The sequence below is a fragment of the Ovis canadensis genome, chromosome 18 (assembly GCF_042477335.2).
Source record: "Ovis canadensis isolate MfBH-ARS-UI-01 breed Bighorn chromosome 18, ARS-UI_OviCan_v2, whole genome shotgun sequence".
NCBI lineage: Eukaryota > Metazoa > Chordata > Mammalia > Artiodactyla > Bovidae > Ovis > Ovis canadensis.
The window spans coordinates 33616011-33634027 of record NC_091262.1 but is presented as its reverse complement, the minus strand read 5'-3'; the positions used below and the strand labels follow the sequence as shown (position 1 = coordinate 33634027).

Below are 18017 nucleotides of genomic sequence, written 5' to 3'. Positions count from 1 at the left end.
TTGTATCATTGCCCATTGGTGATTGATTGAGTCTGCATCCCCTCTCCCCTCCCAGAGATCAGTAAGTGGGACTCAGAGTTCCCAGTCATACAGTTGGTTCCCATGGCAACCAGCCCCTATTCTTTGATGCTTTCCAAAAGTTAACCTTATTAGCAGAACAAGGCAACCCTATCACTTTGGAAATTCCAAGGTTTTTAGGAGCCAGCAACAAGGATGAATACCAAATACTTGTCATTATAAATTATACCATCATGTCACGTTTTGAAATTTTTTTTCAAGTATCAAACTAAATGATATTTTAAAATACATACTTTATATTTTCACTTGTAATTCTAGCCTGAAACAAAGGAACTTGATGTTTTGTCTAATACGTACAGTCTTGACATAGGTAGACATGATTTTTTAAGGCTTTTTGAAAATTAGAAATGGCTTACAGATTTGTTTTCATTACTTTCATGGAAATTGAGGTATGTGGGACCCTGTACTGGGAACCATTAATTAGGACAATTCCATTATTTGGTACATGATATTCTGGATAGACTTTGTGTGACTTCAGCAAGTCACTTAAGTTGAAAGCACTCAAAAAGAGCATGTGTAAAACCTAATAACACCAATTATAGAAAACTCCAGCTATAAAATATAAACTTTACTTCTTTACAACTATATTTTGTTAAGATAAAATTAAAGAAGCTAAATTTAATAAACTTTAGGATAAAGAAATGGAAATTTTGAATGTGTATTTTTATTTTACATATACTGTACTCTTCCAAAAAGTTATATTCTTAGATATAGCAAATTTTCATTTTATTTATATATTTTACCCATTCACATTCAGAAAATGATTTAGTATTAGTTTAGAAAGTTCAGGTATCATATTCACTTATCATATATAAAAGTATAAATAAATACTGGAAATAGCCAAAAGGGACTCATCTCTGTGGTAGTTTTAAATGCTTTCTTAACACCCGAGTCAGATTGGGTATTGAGAGTCAGTGTGGTGTAACAGAAAGAGTTCAAGATCTAGAATCAGAAAACCTGGGTGTGAGTCATGGATCCCCCATCTGGTATAGAAATGTTAGGTTGTAAAGATGGAAACAGACTTGCAGAGAACAAATGGATGTTTGTCAGGGATGGAGCATGGAGGTGGAGGGCAGCACAGGCAACGGGGACTGAGAGTGCAGACCTCTGGGTGTCAAACAGATGAGCCGGGGATATAGTATACAACTTAAGGAATGTGGCCCATAATATTGCAATAACTGTGTTTGGAAACAGATGGTTACTAGTCTTATTGTGTTGATTGTATCGTAATATATGCAAATGTCAAATCACTATATAGTATATCTGAAGCTAACATCATGTTGTATGTCAACTATATTTCAACTAAAAAAATCCAAAATACTATGTTGTAGAATTCAATTGTGACAATGTATTAAGCATTTTACGCTATAGAATGCTATAGGAATGTGCATGTAACACGTGTATTAGAAAATAAATGAAATATAGCGGTCATCTATTTTTTAAATTGAGATGCAGTTTTTGGAGGAGATGCACTTCAGATATCTATGTTAACAAGACAAAGAGAAATGTAACTTTATAATATTATGGACATTTATTAAATACTTAGGGTGTATTGGATTTGGGAAGATAGATAAAAAGTGAAAATAATAGGAAGTAGGAGGTTTGATCTTTTAAAAGACAATAAAATCAATAGTTATCCTAATAAAAAGAGAATAAAAGTCAGAAAAAGAAACCATCAAAATGTTTTTAGAGGTTGAAATACATAGTCATAATGTCAATGTATTTGACATAACTGACTCCAAAAAATAAATATCCAAAGTAGGTCCACAGAAAGACCTTGAATCTAATATCCTGATGAAATAAGAAAGGTTAAATGAAAAACTGACTCCCTAATAGACTCAGTAGATTTTTTTAAAATGTTAAAGTACATGAAAACCTCTATTATGTAAGTTATTTTTTAAACTCAGACTAAAAAAAGTCATCCTGCTTAAGTGTATTTTATGGAGTAGATTGGTTATGATCCAAAAGCCTCTCAAAAAGAAAATATTAGTTAGATACTACATATTACTATTGGACAGAATCATTAAATAAAATCTTAGCCAGTTATTTGTTGAAGCAAGGAGTCATGAGACCTGTCTCTTGTTTTGGATTCTCCCATCAACAAGCAGTATGATCTTGAATCATTCATGTTTTGTTGGTGTAAGGGTTTTTGTTTCATGTTTTGGCTCTGTGTGTATGAGCATTTGTTTTGATTTATAAGTAAGATGTTCTTTTCTAACTAAATTTTTTTTTCCTCCGGAATACTGCATACTAAAAGAATTATTCATTATGTTCTAATAGTCTTTATTCCAAGGATACAAGTCAGATTAACAGTGAAATATTCTTTTGTGTGTGCTTAGTCGCTCAGTCATGTCCAGCTCTTTGCAACCCCATGGAGTGTAGCCCATCAGGCTCCTCTATCCATGGGGATTCTCCAGGCAAGAATACTGGAGTGGGTTGCCATTTCCTCCTCCAGGGGGATCTTCCTACCCCAGGAATCGAACCCAGGTCTCCTGCATTGCAGGTGAACTCTTTACCATCTGAGCCACATCTCTGTTATAGCAATAAGAAAGATAGTAGAAACTAATGTAATTTCATCCAATAGATGCTCAGAGAAATAATTACGCAAATTATTTTTCTGAAGTAGTCTTAAATTGGAATAGAAAGTATTTTTATTTGGTTATTTAATGCATGTTTATTCAGTGTTTATTGTTGAAGAAATAATACACTTATGTGGCTCAAAATTCAAAAGGTATACCAAGAGTATATAGTGAAAACTTCTTTTCTTCTCCTCTCCCCCAGTCACCCAGAAACAACCAATTTTAGTTCTAAAACCAAGAGCCAGAGTTTTCTCAGGGGAGAAATCTACAGACATTTTTCAAAAAGGTGTCTCTTACTGTTCACTCTAATTTGAGCAAACATTTGTAATGAGTGATTAAAAAAGAAATGAATAAGTAACATAGTTAAGGAGGAGAGCGGCAAGTTATCACTGTAAGATGGCCTGATATTGTACCTAGAAAACCTTAAAAAAAGAAAAAAAGTGAGCAGAGATTGTAACAGGTAATGAATGATATGAGCAAAATGGCAGAATATGAGATCAGTTTATCAAAATTGAATTTCCTCTTTCTTGTGAAAGCAGCTAGAAAATTCGTAATTAAAGAAATTTCACTTACGGTAGTGACAAAGGATATTTAATGTTTGGAAATTAACTTAGTATGGAATGCTTGACATTGAGTCCAATAAAACTGAAAAATCCTAAAGGAAGAACATAAAGGAATTCTTGAAATAAGCAGAACTACAAGCCCTCTCCTTACTGGGAAGAGAGCAAAGATGACAGTAGGGATCAATAGATGAAATGGGAAACCGAGTATAAATCCAGGAACTCTTGTTGAACTTGGTGAAGAGAAAGTTTATCAGGAAAAATGAATGGCCAAGAAATGCAGAAATATGTTTTGAGAAGAAAAGGGCAGTAATGAGTGATTGGCTTTACTAGGCTTCAGAATATGTAATGGTTGCAGATGAAATTCTTATCCATCTGGAAAATCCAAACAAACTGGAAAACAGAACTAGCGGTAGAATTCAGGGACTGGATACAGATTTAATGTATAAAAATTAGTAGCTTTCCCTTAGCAATAATAAGTTAGAAAACATAAAATTTAAAAGGGGCCCGCTCATAATAGCAAAAAATTCCTTCAGGTACCCAGGGATAAATGTAAAAATGTAAGATCTATATGGAGAAAACTTTGAAATTCTGCTGAAAATATGCCAAAAGAGCAAAATAAATTAATAAAGCATACCCTTTGCCTTTGAGAAAATTATTAAATTATATACATACATACATAAGTTACTTTTAAAATGTCAGTACAGTTGACCTTTGAATAACGCAGGGGCCAGGGGTGCTGACCCTCCATGCTGTTAAAAATCTGCGTATAACTTACAGTGGACCCTCCTGTATACCCAGTTCCTCTGTGTACACAGTTCTTCTGTGTACACATTTCCTCCATATCCATGGTTCCTCATCTTTGGATTCAACCAACTAGAGATTGTATAGTACTATAGTGCTTACTATTGAAAAAAATCTGAGCAGAAGTGGACCCGCACTGTTCAAACCTGTGTTGTCCAAGGATCAACTGTGCTTCCAGCTTATAAATTACTAAAAACCCAATCAGAATCCCAATAAGATTACTGTTGTTTTTAAGTAATTTTTATTGTGAAACATATATACATAACAAATATGGAAAACATGCCTATATAGTTTGAAGAATACCAATTTAAAGAAGAAACTGTCACCCAGATTAAGAAACAGTACGTTGCTAGGGCCTTAAATCTCCTATATGTCCCTCCTCAATTGTATCCTTCTCATTCACTTTTTCAGACTTTCAAGTTGATCATTGCTTTGCTTCTCTGTATAGTTTTATCATGTGATATGTATTCCTTAAATGATACTTTGCTAGTTTGGAAAAACTTGAGTGTAAGGAGCAATGTAAGGAAAGGATAATTTCCCACCTTTTATGTAGATTCAGGGGCTGGCAAAACTAAATTGATGTCAGGAGTTAGGATGATGGTTACCTTTGGAGAGAGGGCTTCTAGGGAGCTCTAATGCTGCATTTCAGTATCAGGATGGCGTTTACATGGTATGGTCATTGTGAACTCATTCAGCTGTACCCTTATCATTTGTACACTTTTCTGTTTAAGTCTTATATTTAAAGGTAAATTAAAATTGTTAAGCATGTTAATTATGTTGATTCATGGAAAAGTATTTTGAAGTTAATGTTCATTGAAATTCGCCGGGCAGAGCTGTTAACACCATCATAATGAAAAATTCTTTTGCATGTGTAAGTGATGGCTTGGGGAAAGGACATATTATAAATAGTTATTTTGTTATTCTTTTTTATATTAATAAATTAGCATCTTATGAAAGGGGAAAGAAAGCCATATGTGTCTGCTGGTTATGTTGCTATACTGAAAACAAGGTGGTCCTGTCCTAAGTTGCCCCCTTCAGATTGGGATAAGTGGTTTGGAGTGCATTGGGGGTTTTTGTTGGTTTTTGAGATTTATCATAAGGCAAATAGTATTTTGACTGCCCCCTCTACTTTCTCATGTGACATTTTATGAAGATAGGAATTGTGTATCTATTTCTCCTTGTTTCCTAGGTTTTCGTGGAGACTCTGGACAAGTGTTTTGAGAATGTTTGTGAATTGGATTTGATCTTCCATATGGATAAGGTACTACTCTCCCAAGCCAGGGTTGCTGGGAAGCTAAGAACTTTGACCATCTCTAGCCATCTGGTTTATAGTTTTGGGAGTACTTTGCTAAGATTTGTTACCAGTTTTAACACACACAGGATTATTACTGGGCCTGTATTATCGTTCATTTTTCACAGACTTGTTGGTTTAGGCCAATGATGGCTACCAGGCCAATGGTGAGATAAGTAGGTTTATGTTGATTTTGAAATGAGTATACTCCAGTCACAGTGAAGCTTTGAAATAAACACTGCATGGAGTTGTTTTGGGGTTTTTTTGGACTGCTCTGCAGGGCGTCTTAGTTCCCCGACCAGGGGTCAAACCCATGCTCCCTACACTGGAAGCACAGAGTCTTAACCACCAGAACGCCAGGGAAGCTCTGGCACAAGGGTTTTTGACTTAGTGAAATTTACATTTTTCCTATAGTGACTGAGACATCAGTAACATATTTTGAGGTCAGGTGATTGATATTCTGTAGCCTGCCAGGCAGAATTGAAGTGGGCCAAAGTACATGTCCACAGTTACGAGTTGCTAGCATCTAACAGTGACATGGAGAGGGCAATGGCACCCCACTCTAGTACTCTTGCCTGGAAAATCCCAGGGACGGGGGAGCCTGGTGGGCTGCCATCTATGGGGTCACACAGAGTCGGACATGACTGAAATGACTTAGCAGCAACACCAACAGTGACATGGCTAACATCCTCATGTGCAAAATTACGTGTGGGAGATAGCCAGGAAGGGGATAGATAGGGGCTTCTTTTATCCAGCTCAGCACACGCTGTACCCAGTGCTGTTCACTGGTGGAGGTGGGTGCATCTTAGGTTTGCTTGGCTCTGGTCTTTCTCCCACCGATTATCATCTCTATGGTCCATGGCCCTTGGAGGGAGATAAAGATGTTTAGGAGACTATTGCTCATTGCTGAGCCATGATCCTTTATTAGTCTGTTCTCATCATGACAAGGCAGGTTATTTTTAGATCCATCACTGTCATCGTGAGGACTTTGACATCTCAGTAGAATCTTCAGTCTCGGTTAACTTTCCCAGAGTTTTCCTGGGGCACTTTCTGCGCCAGTCCAGTGGGTGTTGAAACGGAGTGACGTTTTCTCTCTCAGCATCTGGCTTGGTTGTGTGGCTCCCTGAGCAGCCTGGTACAAGAGAATCACAGAACCTCATTCCTTTTGTATTAATAGGTACTTGACTTGGGGCTCCCTGATAGCCTCACAAGGCTTCCGGGGCTCACCAATGCTTTTGAGGTGGTCAGTCTCTCTTTTCATATGAAAGGATCTTAGAAACTTCAGAGACCTCTTACCCCTCCTCTTTGCAGCTAATAAGAGTTGTTGTAGACCAGGGCTTCCCTGGTGGCTCAGCTGGTAAAGAATCTACCTGCAATGCAGATGACCACAGTTCGATTCCTGGGTTGGGAAGATCCCCTGGAGAAGGGAATGGCTACCCACTCCAGTGTTCTTGCCTGGAGAATTCCATGGACAGAGGAGCCTGGTGGGCTGCAGTCCATGGGGTCACAGAGTTGGACACGACTGAGTGACTTTCACTGTCAGTTGCTAAAGATGCTGTTTTCTGGTAACTTCTGTCAAGGAGAGGCATAGCTCAACTCCATTTTCCTTCTGTACCAGTGGGGAAAAAGGTTAAGAGTAAAGAGACTTGAGAATATGGAAGGAATAGAGGAATGCCTTCCATAGGCCTTATTGTTACTATTATTTTAAAGCAATTAAAAATAAAGTGAAATATAAGGTGTTACCATGGGGTTACCACCTGGTTTCAAAGTGGATTCCTTTTCATTTGTCACCTGTTGCTTACCAAGCCGGATCCACATCTCAGATCATGATTTTAGGGATAGGTTTTATCAGGGAAAGGAAATTCCCAAGCAATAGAAGAGGAGGCACTGGTCTTGCATCCTCCCGCTGTCCCCATGGGGAGGGCCTGTCTCTGCTGGAGTGGTGCCCCCCCACCTCCCCCCATGCCCTCCCCCTTCCCCACAGTGCTCTCTCTTTTTATCAGGCAGCTAAGGGAGCAGACTTACTAGTGAGACACACAAACTGCCTGGATAGTAGACAGTCTGTGTTTGGGTGCCAGCTTTCTGTAGAAGTTGTCTCAGAATGCCAGCTGCCTGACATCCGAAAACTCAGGGGCCTATGGGATGATATACCTGGAGGAGGCAGTTGAGGGTCCTGTGGGAAGTTGAGTTTGGGTCCTTTGCATTTTAGTTTACAATTTAGGGTCAGTTTTAAAGTTACAGATGTGCTCATGCACACACACACACATGCCTGTTGCAGTTTTGATTGGAATTGCCTTGACTCTATAAAACATTGAGGAGAATTTACTTTTTATAATATCGTTTTATCCGTGTTATGGTATATCTGTTTCTTTAGGTCTTTGAGGTCTCTGTGAACTTTTACAGTTTTTCCCATAGAGATTTTACGTATCTTCTATTAAATTTGTTCTTAGATACCTGTTTTTTTATGTACTGATGTTTTAAATATTCATTTTTTCCTTTATTGCTGCTATCGTCATATAGAAATCACTTTATTTCTGCATGTTGATGTTCGATTCAGAATTATGTTAGACTCTTACTAATTCTGATATTTTATCTGTAAACATTTTGATCATTTCTTTTCAATCCTGTACATTCCATGTCTTTTTCTTGCTCAACCCTACTGACTAGGAACTCCAATGTAATGTTGAACAGAAGTAGTGATAGTGCTCATCTCATTTTGATCCTGATTTCAAAGAGAAGTCCTCTTCCTGTCAGTATTTGCTGTATATATAGTATTTGAAGTATAGTAAATTTGGAGGTAAATGTTCTTTATTAGGTTAAAGGGAGTGTCTTCTCTTTTTAGTGGCTAAGAATTTTTTTGTCATGAAAAGTCGTTAAAATATATCAGGAGCTCTTTCTCCATCTCCTGAGGGAATCACTTTTTTTTTTCTGTATTATTCTAATATTGTTTTTTAATTATTTGTGAGGAAACTTGCTAAAGCAGTAAAGTAATCTCAGTCCCATCTATTTTATTGCGCATGACTTTTGCAGGAAATAAAAGGCCATAAAAATATTGTTCTTTCTCGTATGTCTTATCTTCAGATGAGTTCTATACAGTGTTTTGCTGTGGCTGCACATTTCTTTTACAAGTTGTAAAACTTTTATTTTTAGTTGCCCTATGACATCAGGAAATTGCTATCCATATCTCCTAAGGTTTTTGAAAAGTGATGACCCAAGGAACCCGAATCTCACTCTACTCACCGTATGTCAGCAGGTATCTTCCAACAGGTGGCTTTCTTTCAGTGGGATTTCAAGCTCACCTTTGCCCTCAATGTAGAGCAGCTGCTAATCCAGGCATATCTTCTGTTGATAGAAGAAAATGGTCTTTTTACTTAGATAGGGAAAGGATCTATCATAAGACAATAAGAATGTCACCTTTAATGCCATTCTTCTTAATTGAAGAGTCTCTCCACCTCAAGTCAGGATTCCCCTCAGATGGTTTTACACTGTGCATTGGGTCGTCACGGGTAGCTGCCCCATTCCTCTATGCAGTGGTGGCTAGATCAGGAGGCCTGTGTAAGGACCAGAAATGACTGAATTCCTACGGTCCTGGGAGGTTTTTTTTTTTTCTTCCTAAGCTTGAGATTTCTTTCTCACCTTCTAAGTTATTTTTGTCAATGTCCTGTTTTTATTACTGCGGCTCTCTTCACCTCTTCTCTCACCCTTTTTTCCTGTATTAAAGAAAGTTTAATTCATTCCATTTCTAGAACTAAGTTCTCTTCCTGTCCCTAATATACATCATAAATCTCACTTCTTCAGCTCACCTCTGAGATGTCTTTATTTGCTCTTTCTTCTGTAACTGCAAATTTCCCCAGATTGCCCCAGTCTCTCACAGAATACAGCTCTCCCATGCTTCTGCTGGTGCTTCTAACTGTCATTTCATTTCCATCATTTCGTTGAAGGTAAACTTCTTCAGTGAGTGAGTGATTTATACCCAGTCTTGCATTTCTACTTTATCTGTTCTTTTTCTGGAGCCTATAGCCTGGTTTTCACTTCTACCCAAAATTCACTGATTATTTCCTAATTCCGCTTGCCGGTCATCACCTTCTTTAATGTTTCTGCTACATTTGATGTTGTTGATCATTCCATGGATCACTGCCTTAATCCTTTTCCTGCTGTAGTTTCTGTCACATAGAACTCTCCTGGTTTTTCTCTTATCTCTTCCCACCTTCTACCAGTAAATTATGATGTCAGTCCTCTCTCGCTTTACTCCTTTCCTTCTCATGCTTCCCTCTTAGGTCCCAGTTGCTCAAAGACATTTCTTTCTCATTTCATTCTAGTGTGGTGTTTCTTCTTGCCCCTTCTTACCTGTAGCCAGGTTCAACATGTGTCTCCTGAAAACTGTTTCTTCCCTTAGCTTCCCTCTTTTGGTGGCAGTACCAGTATTCTGTGTCAGGTACATGCAAAACCTTTCCTTCTTCTCTCATGCCCCCAACAGCCAGTCAGTCACTAAAACCTGTGCTTCTTTGCAGAGTCCTTCTTATATCTTGTTCTTAGATTCACCAGTCATTAACATTTGTCACACTTGCATTTGTGTTAATATCTCTCTAGATATATACCTTTTTTTCCTGAACCATTTGAGAGTTGCAGACATTATAACTTTTCAACCCAAAGTACTTCAGCAGACATCTCCTAAGGACAAGACAGCATGTCATATAATAGTTGTGCATAATTCTCTAACATACTTAATTACAGCATAATTAATTATTAACCACAACATAATTAACTCTCAGGAAATTTAACATTAGTAAATACTGTTATCCAATATATAGTTTATGTTTAATTTTCCACATTTGTCCCAGTAATGTCCTTTATATGTATGTATATTTTATGATCCTAGTTTTAGTTATGAGTCAAGCACTGTCTTTAGTTATGGTAGCTCTTGATTTCAGTTGTGACTGTCAGATTTTCTAACTTTATTTTCTCTTATTGTTGGTCCTACACACTGGAATTAGATTCATTTTCTTTCTTTTTTTTTTCTTAGATGTTTTCAGTTCATTTATTTATTTATATTTATTCATTCATTTATTTTTTTATGCCATGTGGGGTCTTAGTTCCCTAATGAGGGATTGAACCAGTGCCCCCTGCAGTGGAAAGCATGGAGTCATAACCACTGGACCAACAGGAGGTCCCCTAGATTCATTCTCCAAACCCTTTAAACGAGCTCCCTTGATCACAAACCTGTTTTGGTCCCCCATTATCAAGCTTTGGCACCGTGGCCGGGCATGCAAGGTTCTCTACAATTTGTCCCTGTTCTGTCTTGCCTCACTTACCATTACTTCTAGCCAGATACCTTCTGGCCTAGCCAGACTGAATCAGTCTTCATCTCTTTGTAATTCCTGCTCTAGAGCCTCTGCCTGAATTGCCTTTCAACATCTTAAACAACTGAATCCAGCTTGTCTTTTAAGCTCAGCTCAAGTCCTACCACCTAAAGATTGTCCTGGTTACTCTGGCCTGTTGTCATCTCTGTGAACAATATGTAGTGCTATTTCTGATTTGTGTACCTTAGTTTATGTAAGTTTGTTTTTCCTTCTTCATTAGACTGTTCTTTTCTTTGTGTTTGCCCTTTTCTCCCTCTCTGGATCTAGCATGGCCCCTTTCACTGTGGGAGGTGTCTCCAGGTGTGTGTCAATAAAGAGTTCTCATGCCTCTAGCCTCACAAATTTCTTCATGACTTAAAGTGCTGCAGGTTGGAGTCAAGTTTGTTTTCATAACCTCTGGCATAGTCCCCAGCTCTCTAGACTGTGCCATTTGGAGCTTATCTTGCCTGGGGCAGTTGGTTCCCTTCCACTTTCAGAAATCCCACCGAGTACATCCTGGCTGAAGTGGGAATTGGCGTTGATCTTGGTGAATTGAGTTTTGTTCAAAGAAAGTCATGTGAGTAGCCTCCTATTCTATTCTACTGGTGTCTCAGCAGCAAAGCTGGAACTCAGTTGTGCTTTCACAGTTTTGGTCATCAGAGTCGTGATTTAGTGGCTGTGTGAACGGAGTGCATCTGGTTTTTATAGATTTCAGTCTGCAGTGGGCTATCTCAGGAGATTTGGAACATATGTTTTGGGGCAGGTCTGAACCCAAGAAACCTTGTAGTATAGAATTTAAAATCTCTGCTAAGTATAGGCTGCTGAAATGGGAAAATGCTGACAGCTCAAAATTGAAATGAGCTGTTGAGCCTCAAGATGAAAGGATTGTAGATAGTAATAATGCATGGTGCTCCTTAAATGTCCCTTCTGAGACCAGAGGCTGTGATAAGAGAGCTCATTAACACCCTCTACACCAGTGATGTTTGAAGGAGATATCCTGATTTCTGTCTCAAAAACTGGAAAAAGAGTAAAGGACACACGTTTTGTGTGGTTTCAGTGAGGAAGGAGGGGCTGTTTGGGCCCAAAAGGGCAAGACATTCTGTTTGAGTTTCAGTTCTTATGAAGAGTGGTAGGTGGCATATCTGACTACCTGTGTTTCTGTTTCTGAATGGTCCCAAGAGAGTGGAGGGGAGCTGAGCCCTGCCTTTTGCCCCATTGCATCCCGGGCTCTTCTCTACTGATGCTTGAGAGAGAATTTTGTGGCAGAATATTTTTCAGAGGCCAGTATCTCATTCCATCAGGACAGCTCAGAGATTAGCAATAATATTTTCTTAAATTTCTAACATTGCTATACTTGGTTTAAAAAAAAAAAAGAAAAGCTCAGTTCAGTTCAGTCGTTCAGTCCTGTCCGACTCTTTGCGACCCCATAAATCGCAGCACGCCAGGCCTCCCTGTTCTTCACCAACTCCTGGAGTTCACTCAGACTCACATCCATCGAGTCGGTGATGCCATCCAGCCATCTCATCCTCTGTTGTCCCCTTCTCCTCCTACCCCCAATCCCTCCCAGCATCAGAGTCTTTTCCAATGAGTCAGCTCTTCACATGAGGTGGCCAAGTACTGGAGTTTCAGCTTTAGCATCATTCCTTCCAAAGAACACCCAGGGCTGATCTCCTTTAGAATGGGCTGGTTGGATCTCCTTGCAGTCCAAGGGACTCTCAAGAGAATTCTCCAACACCACAGTTGAAAAGCATCAATTCTTCAGCGCTCAGCTTTCTTCACAGTCCAACTCTCACATCCATACATGACCACTGGAAAAACCATATCCTTGGCTAGATGGACCTTTGTTGGCAAAGTAATGTCTCTGCTTTTGAATATGCTGTCTAGGTTGGTCATAACTTTCCTTCCAAGGAGTAAGTGTCTTTTAATTTCATGGCTGCAGTCACCATCTGCAGTGATTTTGGAGCCTCCCAAAATAAAGTCTGACACTGTTTCCACTGTTTCCCCATCTATTTCTCATGAAGTGATGGGACTGGATGCCATGATCTTCGTTTTCTGAATGTTGAGCTTTAAGCCAACTTTTTCACTCTTCTTTTCACTTTCATCAAGAGGCTTTTTAGTTCCTCTTCACTTTCTGCCATAAGGGTGGTGTCATCTGCATATCTGAGGTTATTGATAGACTACTCCAAACTACACTTAACATTGGCTACAGTACACACTATCACTTTCCTTACTTGAACTTTGCACTGCCTCAGCGTGCAGTGTCATTGATTCCCACTTGAAATTGCAGAGAACCCTTTTGGTTTGTTTAATCGTTCCTTATTGCCAGTTAAGGGCATTAGGATGACAGTGTACACAAACCAGCCAAATTTGACCTTTAGAGCTATCTGTTTGTATCTGGCCTTTTCAGTAAAACCAGTGTTTGACAAGATTGTAGTTAGAGCAGAGCGTATTACTGATGATGTTAGTTGGTTGTGTTGCTGCTGCTGCTAAGTTGCTTCAGTTGTGTCCGACTCTGTGACCCCATAGATGGCAGCCCACCAGGCTCCCCCATCCCTGGGATTCTCCAGGCGAGAACACTAGAGTGGGTTGCCATTTCCTTCTCCAATGCATGAAAGTGAAAAGTGAAAGTGAAGTCACTCAGTCATATCCAGCTCTTAGCGACCCCATGGACTGTAGCCCCCCAGGCTCCTCCGTCCATGGGATTTTCCAGGCAAGAGTACTGGAGTGGGATGCCATTGCCTTCTCCACGTTGTGTTGCAGATAAAACAAATTGTATATCCCTTGATAGCTAATGTGTAGGTGCCCTAGAAGTTTGGAACAGAGATTTAGTTGTCTTGTTCTTGCTGTTGTCCTTTAGGATACACAAGAGGATTGGCCTGCTCTGAGATAAAAAACAGAATTTCTTGATCCCTAGTTGAGAACCCTTTTTAGACCTGATGTTTGTATCAGTCTCGGTAGACTTGGTCATGTGTGCTGTGTGTGCTAAGTTGCTTCAGTTGTGTTCAACTCTTTGTGACCCTGTGGACTGTAGCCTTCCAGGCTCCTCTGTCCATGGGATTCTTCAGGCAAGAATACTGGAGTGGGTTACCATTTCCTTCTTCAGGGGATCTTCCCAACCAAGGAATCGAACCCATGTCTCCTGGGGCTCCTGCATTGCAGGTGAATCCTTTGCTGCTGAGCCACTGACTTTAATTTTCAATAGCTTATAGCAGAAAGGTTCACTTCTCACCCACGCTGTGTGGCCATTGCAGTGTCTCTGCCACTGTAGTCACTCGGGTCCAGGCTGATGGAAATCTTCATCAACATGTACTTCCACCTGGGCACTTGATGTGTTGGCTCTTAAAGTGGCATATCCATCACGCTCACATTTCATTGGCTAAAGGCAAGTCACACGGCCATGCTTAAAGACCTGGGGAAGTGCAGTCCTACCCATGTGCCCAAGATGGGGGAGAACCTGAAATAGTTTTGAATATACTAATGACTACTACAGGGGTTTTTTTGTTGTTGTTTTCATTTATTTTCTTAGAGGGAAAAGAAATCTGACATTTGCTTCAGTATCACTTTATAGGTGAAAACTTAGAAATTTTTAGTATCAGAAAAATAGAGGAACACACTTGTAAGAAGGAAACATGATTGACTGTTAGTAAAAGGCATCTAGTGTAGCCACTTTTCACTTTCTCTAATGAAATACTTGGTATTTGTCTCTTCAATAGTTCTCAAATGAATTTCAGGTGACTTACCAAATTAAAATTCCCTAATAGAATAAATTGCTTCCATATCTGCAAATACTATAAGATATGATATGTAAAAATTTACTGAATTTGTTAATTTCTGTTTCCAAAACCAGAATTTCAGGAGACCACATGGTAGGAACAAAGGTTAAAGGTATGGCAAGGGATAAGGAAGCATGGGAACATTGGGCGTGAAGGCCGCTGGGACTGGGAACGTTGCATCAACCCCGGCTAGTCAGAGGGTCTGCCAGCAGAGGCATGAGTGGCGTTTTGGTGCAGTGCAGTTTCTCATTGAACTGCTGATATCCTTGACTCCCTCTGCTGAATGCCAGTGGGGCCTCTGCCTGATACATTTCCAGATTCCCTCTGGGATGGGAACATTGCTGCCCTAGATGGAGAGCAGTGAGGTAGAGTATGGAGTTTATGTATGGAGTTGGTCAGAGAGAAGTTTGAGGAAGTAGTTGATGGTCAGATTGTGGAGGGCCTTGACCCTTGCATTTCTGAGTCCAGTGTACACTCCCCACTGCCCTTCTCGTCAAGCACTTTTGATATTTCCTCATGCTTAAAGTAGTCTTTGTTTTTAGTTTCCATGGTACCCATTCACCTGATGTTTTTCTACCTTCCTGGCAGTTTCATCTGGCACTTTGAGCTTCTTAGCTCTTAAATGATCTCTCTTCCTTTAGACATTGACTTCTTAGGACATCTTACACAGTCCCATGATTTTAGTTATCTTTCTGCTGGTGGTTCCTAAAGTACCATCTGAACTCACTTCACACTCAGTTATGTCCATTTCCAGACTGCCAGTTCTGGAGAGGTTTTTAGGGAAACCTTTCTTGCATTCCCCTTCCTGCCCATAGACTGAAATAGGTGTGTGCACGTGTGTGTGCTCAGTCACTTCAGTCGTGTCTGACTCTGTGACCCCATGAATCGTTGCCCACGAGGCTCCTCTCTCCATGATATTCTCCAGGCAAAAATATCGGAGCGGGTTTGCCATGCTTTCCCCCAGGGGATTTCCCAACCCAGGGATCAAGCCCTTGTCTCTTAAGTCTCCTGCATTGGCAGATGGCTTCTTTACACTAGCGCTGCCATTTCCCCAGCACCCTTAACTGCTTTTGCCGTGACATTTAACACAGTGTATTGTTTTTGCTTACTTGCCTGGTTGAGAGCACATACCGTGTGTGCTGGGACCTGATTCCTGGCTCTGCCACTTAAGAACTGTATGGCTTGTGCCTTTGGAACTTATATGTAGACAGGAACTCGTGATAGCACCTAGCTTTTATGGTGGATAGCAGCTAGCTTAAATGGAGCATTAAATGTACAGCAAGTGCTTAGAACAAGGCCTGTATGTAGTAAGTATTTCATTCTTTAATTTGTTGCCCATCCCCACTTCAAGATACTGTTAAGGTAAGGACCAGACTGTCTTGTTCACCCTTGTATTTCCAGATAATAGCACAATACTTGACATGTACTGCTTATTTATTGTTGACTTCATTTGTCCATCTGCTGATAGGGAAATAGTTAATCAAACTTTCGTTTTCTCATGGACCTTTTATCTACTAGAGAGAGAGACAATAAATGTTAGGTGGTGATAAGTTCAGGGGAGAAAATAAGCATGCTAAGGCATGGGTTGGTAAGGCTTGATGTTTTATACAAGGTGCTTAGGGAAGGCATCACTGATACAATGGCATTTGAGCAAAAACCAGAAGAAAGTAAAAGAAGTCAGAGATAGGTTCTTCCCTGGAGAATCCAGGTCAGTGGATCCAGTCCAGAGACCTTGGGGCCAATATACCTGAGTGGAAGTGAGAAAGGGGGAAAGTAACAGGAGATGAGGGAGGGATGGGGAAAAGCGGGGCAGGTAGGTCATCGTTACAGAAGAGATTGACACAACTTCCTGCCTCTGGAGAGGGCAGCTGGGTAAGTGTGGGGACTCACTTTTCCAAAATGTTGGGCCATGTGCATTTATTGCCGGTTTATCACCCTGGGGCTTTAGGCCCAGTGCACTGAAGTCCTCTCTCGATTTAGGCTTTACTGCCTAGGAGAGTAAAGAGTTTAGATTGCTCTCTGCTGCTCTGAGACAAAGTCTGAGCTTGAAGCCACATGAGTTGGTAGGTTGTCCACAGATGACCCCTTTCCCCTAGCCTAGGAGCTGTGATTAACTCCAGGACGAGTGGGGAGGGCTAGTGAGTGTGCACAGCAGCTGTCACGGCCCGGAGTACACCTGAGGTCATAGTTATGAGTCTGAAAGATCGCTCCCGATGGGGAGAACAGTACACTACGTCTTGGTCCTTGATAAATCTTGTGGCTTTATCTGCGTAGGGCCCCAAAATTAAAGTCCACATTCTGTAGAGAATAAGTCTGTACCACGAGACATTTTAAGTAGCTTAGGGGCAGAGGGAAGCCCAGGCCCGTCCGCCTGAGGTTTTAACTCCAGACAGTCCTGAAGGGAGGTTACCCTGTCTTAGCCTGGAGCCGAGCACTTGCTGTTTTTTAGCCCAGTCACTACACGAGTACATCCGTTTAGATTTTCGGGATCCATGTATCTGAATTTACCCTACAAGAATCATGTTCGTGGTGATTAGAGAAACCTCAGGAAGGGAGTGGACAGTTCCTTTTACTGCACCCGACCCCTTGGGCTTTAAAGCTGCTGCTTCTCATCCTACTTACAGAGTGAGAGAAATGGGCGCATTCTGCACAGGTCTGTCCCTGGCACCCTGCTGGCTTTCTCCCCATACCCTCACCCTTGGGCGCTCGTCTGCTTTGATGCAGACAGGGAACAGATCCACCTGTCATTCTGACCCAGGCTGAAGGCCTGTGTTTCTGTGGGTGTTCAGCACCTTTCCATCTTTATGAGCTGGCACCGCTTCCAGCTTCCTGTACACCCACAAGTCCACTCACTTTCTCCTCCCTGCCTTCCTCCTTTCCTGCCCCCCTCCCGCCACTTACCCACTGAGCTGTTGTCTTCCCTTCCTAACTTTCCTCATTCTGCCAGTGAATCAATACCATCTTTCTTCAAAGTATGAAATCTCAGGGATGCCTGCTTTGCTTTCTGTTTCCAAGTGGTGACAAAATGATACTGGTTCTTTCGTCAGGTCTGCTTCAGGCCCACCTCTGCCTTTCCTTTCCCTTTCCTTTCCCTTGTCAGATAACTAACAGATCGGCTCTAGGAAACTACAGCAGCTAAGCCAGTCTTTCTCCCACTGTTTTCACCCAGGCTAATCTTTTCACCCAGTCTAATCTTGCATAGAAACAGTTTCCCCATTTTCCCTTCAGTCTCCATTCTGAAGGGAATGGAGAGGCAGATTGCCTCGTGGATTCTCTTACCCCTTGGGCTCCCTCTGCTTTAGAGCATGGACCTCCGGGGCCCATTGGGCACATCTCCCTGTTTTACATACGTGCGTGATTCACTCCTGTCTTTCTGCCTTTGCCCATGCCTTGTCGCCACCCTGAAATACCCTCATCCTCCCTGCCAACAAGCTTTGGAGATTTCAGAACCCAGCTCAAGTTTTACATTTGATGGAGTCTTCTTTGAACTCCACTGTTGTAGGTCTCCAACCTATTTCTCTTCTTACTCGTGCTTTAAAGTTTGTATTCCTAATTCTTTCCAGTAGGTTTTCAAGTCTTGGAAATTTAATCTC

At 40.8% G+C, this 18017-nt stretch overlaps 1 protein-coding gene across 1 annotated transcript in view; it reads left to right on the top strand.

Annotated features, from left to right (window-relative positions):
- AP3S2 (adaptor related protein complex 3 subunit sigma 2) overlaps positions 1-18017 on the top strand; it is a 43260-nt gene that overhangs the window by 6689 nt on the left and 18554 nt on the right. Inside the window, exon 4 of the mRNA XM_069560304.1 lies at positions 5211-5282. Coding sequence (XP_069416405.1) covers positions 5211-5282 — 72 coding nt within the window. The remainder of the gene's footprint in view (positions 1-5210; positions 5283-18017) is intronic.